At 46.6% G+C, this 5,333-nt stretch overlaps 1 protein-coding gene across 1 annotated transcript; it reads left to right on the top strand.

Moving 5' to 3' along the window:
- Positions 1 to 190: 190 nt before the first annotated feature.
- H257_18806 (hypothetical protein) lies at positions 191 to 3,147 on the top strand (the record flags this gene model as incomplete). The annotated part of the gene is made up of 3 exons (XM_009847932.1): positions 191 to 465; positions 1,172 to 1,274; positions 2,707 to 3,147. 3 exons carry the CDS (start codon positions 191 to 193, stop codon positions 3,145 to 3,147), a joined length of 819 nt encoding a protein of 272 aa, XP_009846234.1.
- Between the last annotated feature and the right edge of the window lie 2,186 nt (positions 3,148 to 5,333).

Raw genomic sequence — 5,333 nt, 5'->3', positions numbered from 1 at the left:
ATATCTCTCAATATATGCAACCTTCAAGTAGTGTGTGTAGGATAAAAACAAGGTAGCTATTGGCCCTCGACACACTGAAGTAATCGAGGGATGTGAAGCCTGGAGCTCTTCCAGCTTCAATCACATATATATAGCTTTAACTATGTAACTTCAATCCTTGTCTGCCTATGGCTAACAGTGCCGATTGAAGATGTACCACGAAGGTGGTAGAGAGGTGACTGAACACCTCGAGGCGCAGATCGCGTTTGGCGATGGCGGATTTCATGTGGAGCGCCTGGACGAAGCGCGCTGCGTGGATGGCCAACACCAAGTTTTGGTGAAGTGGCTTGGACTTGACGATGAAGAATCGTCCTGGGAACCTGCGGCGAATTTTCTGGACGACATTCCAGTCGTATTTCGCAAGTGGGCGGCGGCGAACAAGGAATACCCTGCCGTGGCCGCCCTCATCAAGACACTGGACTTTCCGTAGGAGGGGAAGTGTTCTGCAGCGTGCAGAGCAATTCGGTCGCGCGTTAGTTTGACCCATTGCAAACACACACACTCCGTGTGTGTGGCGTGTCAAGGTTCCGATACCTTAGTGGAGGTACTGAGTACTTTAGTTGAATGGTAGTCAGTAGACGCCTCGTGGCGTGTTTAACCTCACTAATATCAGTGTGTATATTTGCTGCCTTGACGAAGGCCCCGTGGCCGAAAGCCAAGAAGAAGCGGGAGACAAAACAGTGAGGTTATTCGGGATGGGGCACTCCTAAAGGGTCAATCCATTTCATCAGATATATTACTCTGCACACATCGGATCATATATTACACGCAAAATATTTCCCTTGTTTCGGTCTTCATCACAGCAGCAAGCAACTATTCGCACTATAATTCCTATCAATGGTAGCTCGATGAATATATTTCATAATTGACCCCGTCGCAGCAATGAGTCCGCTGCTTTCAAACGAGTTTTGTTGACACTAGTCATTGAACCACCGTTTTGAATGCTGTGAATCTGCTTATTTCTTGTACTCGCTACTTACAATGACCACATAACGCACACATAATCAACTGGCAAAACGAACCACCACTAGCCTTAACGGCTTGGACGCTCACACTCTGGAAGTGATCAGCCTCCTACAGCACGCTGGCGAATCGCCAGAGACCCTAGCATGTATTCATTCCTTCGACACAGCCAAGAGACAGAAACGTCCGCGCCAAGCTGTGTGCGCTACTGTATCACGCAGCAACACACAGAGCATGTCTTGGACGTTGCTGCCTCGTTGGAAGTTGGCAAGGTTGGCTGCCATGTTTGGGCGACCTTTCCAAATCTGGGTATCATGCGGTATTATGATGAAGCTATATATTATGATGACCGCAGTGTGTAAATAACGTATCAGCACAGCCTAACGGTAAAGTTTGGAGCTTTCATGCTGGAGGTTGCGGGTTCAAAACCCGCCGATGACTCAACTTTTACTTCGAAGTACTTATATCATTTATGAGTTTGCAATACAGCATTGAAGGTTGAGTTTGTCCTACAATTCTACCGGTATTACCACCAGCTTGATGAAAACTGGATTCAAATCGGAGGCACAAACTTTAATTCACACTGGTAGTGGTGATAAATCGACGACTCGCTGTCTATCGGTCATCATGGTGGCTGCATGGCCAACCTTCGCCCCAATCATCGTATATCCCTATTGACTTAATGCCCCAAAGTTTAAATTGCCCTATTTCATTGTATCGTTTCCGTACTCATGGTGAATCTATCCAAGATATTGTGCCAAATCCGTGGTTTGACACGATAAACAACGTGAATTTTGCATTATTCGTACAAGTTAAACGACGGGGGTTTCGTGCTGACGAGGTGCGTAGATGACATGACGCTTCATGCTGGTGAGGTGAGCTGCCGTTCCCAATGGGCGTGCCGGGGCATTCAGAGGGTCTGGAGGGGCGCGCGGTTGTGGTGGAGGCATACCACCAGGTTAGCGAAGGATTGGTACGTTGTTTGAAGTCGGAATATTGAATAATGAATGCACTGCGTACAAAAGAAGTTCAAAAAAATTTCCCTCTTACTTTGGGGTCGCGTAACTTTTCGAGCAAAACGGTCTAGAACACGCTGAAACTATTAGACGAGATTTTGCGCTGTTCGATGCACCAATCAGGGGCTAAATGGAGTAAAATTAGAAAAATCCCGCCAATAAGAAGTTGAAGGTGACAACGGTTGCGAAACAGACTGGTATCCACGATGCAATTGGTGCATAAAAAAGCGCAAGATCTCAGCTTTGATTGGCTAGTTTATGGACTTTCTGGAAGTTTTTGCTTGCTTTTGAGATACATGTGCTACGCATAGAAATCCTGTACGACATCCATATCACGAACAGTCCTATTTTGGCCAACAGGTGACCGCCATGGAAGGCCGATAAAAATCTATTGGTTATGATAGTATTCACATCTTCTTGATGGTTGAATGAATTTCACCCTGAATTACAGACGGCGACGGAATTTAAGGAGCACCGAAGTTATTTCCATGTGGAAATATTTTTAGCGAATCAAATTTGAATAAGTTGAATGTTTGAATTTTGTTGGACTAAAACATTTCACGCGGCAAGAACATTTAAAATTGATTTAAATATGGTTGTCATCGCCAATGCAAACAATCAGCCCAACCCAGATGCCGCGGAAGACTTATCCGATATCTGTTTAGATTGAGATGATTGGCTACTCAAGGAAAGAAGCCCTCGTGATCTGGCCAAGAGCACTGGGATCCCCCACACAAACATCCAGCGCTGGAAAACCATGTCTGCCAAGTACCTATCCTTTGAAGGCAACAAGAATCGTAAGTATCTCAGCGGTGGTGGACGGCCAGAGTCACTGCCAGACTCCCAGGCACTTGTTCAATTCATGGACAAGATGCGAGATGATGAGCGCGCATTGACTGACATCCACGCGCATTATCAACTTCCTGAAGAAGCATCACAAGCCGTGGTTGATCACTACCTTGGCGACAACACTGGTGACCGAGGGTACAAGGCTCTTCTTCGACTGCTTGAACGCTTTTGTTCATCGTCATGGATTTTCAAGACAACGACCAAGGAAGTCAAAGCGTCTGCAAGGAGATCTGGAACAAATGCGGGCAACTTTCGCGGCGGACTTCCACAAGGCACATGACGGCTTTGGCACTCATACCATTTACGTAGATGAGACAGCTATGTACTACGACATGCCGCTGACGTCAATTTGGTCCCGCACCGGCAAGAATGCAAAGATCAGTAGCGGTTAGAAGCACTCATACCGCATGACTGCGGTACTCACGGTTCGAGCTGATGGAACCAAGCTGCCGCTGCTTCTGATTATGAAAGGCATGCCAGGCAGTCTGATTGAGAGGAACGAGTTTGACGAATTCCCAATGGGCCACCACTATGCTGTCCAAGAAAACGCTTGGATACAGCGCGGCAGAAGCGACTTGCCATGGTAAAAATGTGATCTTGGCATCGTTAACCGGAAAAATATGGTCCCACAAGGCTTGTGTAAATACCCCAAACAGTGACAATAGTGATACAGTATTATAAAACTGTTTGATACAATAAATGCACAACGCAGAATAGAAAGGAAACAGAATGCCAGATGCGAACCTCGAAACTGGGACGCCAGATTCCACACTACCTCCGTAATCCAAACCGATACACTAAGATATCTTCTCCGTAATTTTTCAACAAATAATCATATTCAATGTATAATAATGACTCTATCGTCTGGCGGATGGTTAGCGGGCTTCGGTTCAGGATGGATGGCCGTGTACTATCCCAGGCGTGCAGCTATCCTGGCCACAAAAGTGCAGATGGCGCTGCCATAGAGGCAACGGTCGTATGACATGTCTCTAGGTGCAAAGTTCGTACGCCTTGGTGGGCTAAGCGGAGAGAGAGAGGAGTGGACATGGTCATGTGACTTTTATATAGGACACAGCCACGAGGACAGCCGTGGTAGTCACAAGGGCTGTAGCTGTGATGATAGGAGCTCTCGTGGTGGTTAAATGGGCAACGGTCATGATTATAGTGTAATCGGTAGGGGTATTGCTCGTATGACGTGACTGTTGGGACTTTTAGAGGAGGTTTGGAGCGATCCCATCAGTGTTAGAAAGGGTTGATCCTTAGAGACATCCATGTTCCAGGCGCAGCTCTCGTGGGTATAAAGGTACCGGTGGTGGTCGCATGTACGCTTGTTTTAGTGAAAGATGTAACCATGGTGGAGCGGTGATAGCGATAGTGGGAGCCGTGATGGTCTTAAGCACATGGGTAAATGTGACAGGTGCAGATTATGTGGGGCAGTCGTGATGATGGCGATCGCTCTATTAGTTACAACCGTATAGATTGTGGTTACATGAGCAACAATGACAGAGCGTTCGTGGTAACATCATAAACCGTGCATATTACAGGCGATGAGGTCGTGCGATCGTTTTGATAAGGATGGTCATGGTGATGATAGGGGCTGCCATGGTGTTGTGGTGGGTGACGTCATCCAAGGTCAGCTATGAAACAGGTAGTCATCAACCGAGGCCACTAGGAGCCGACCTTAGGCGAACGAACACAAAAGTCCTTAGTATTACTAGTAGTACTAGGGCATAGAAAACTCAATCCAACTGCCCGAATCTTACGCTAGTTCCTGCAACGCCGTCGTAACATCAAGTCAAATAAATGTGTGGTTTGCAAGGTGTCGGCACTCCCCTGGTTGTTTGTGTTGACACTGGTGTTGGAAAAACACACGTGGTCGGCATGAGTAGCCGTCCTGATTTATTCAGGAAGCCGTGATGGAATGGTCGTCATGGTAGGCTAGACACATCTACACACTCTTAAAAACAAGTTTGTACCGGTCTATTTACTCAAACTCTCCTTTATTGACCAAACGCTTAGAATATTGGGAGCACACAGAACATAAATTTATGACTATGGCTACGTATTGGAAAGAAGATTGTGCTAGTACAAGGTTAGCTTGAAACGGCGACGCCAGCATCATATTATTCACCCTAAAACGCTACACTATTAGCACCGGCATCATTTTCGACATTCAGTATTCTGAGTTTATCCGAAACGGCACACATTTGAAACCGCTCTGTATCAACATAAATAACTCACAATTACAGTAACCTCTCCACGCGATGAGGTTCTTTTCCGTTAGCGAAGTGGCTCACCTGGAGCTCTCGTTCTTGGCTGGTACTCGCTGTCCTACTCAATTCTCTGAGGAGCATAAGCGGTTAGCCGCACTGTTCAATGTACTGTACATCGATCAGTGGATCAAGGACTCAGCAAGTTAAGGTGTGTGGTCATAAACTACATGATTCGCATCTGCGGGCAAGAGGG

This window comes from Aphanomyces astaci (assembly GCF_000520075.1).
Source record: "Aphanomyces astaci strain APO3 unplaced genomic scaffold supercont1.225, whole genome shotgun sequence".
Lineage (NCBI taxonomy): Eukaryota > Oomycota > Saprolegniomycetes > Saprolegniales > Verrucalvaceae > Aphanomyces > Aphanomyces astaci.
This window is presented reverse-complemented; position numbering and strand designations above follow the sequence as displayed.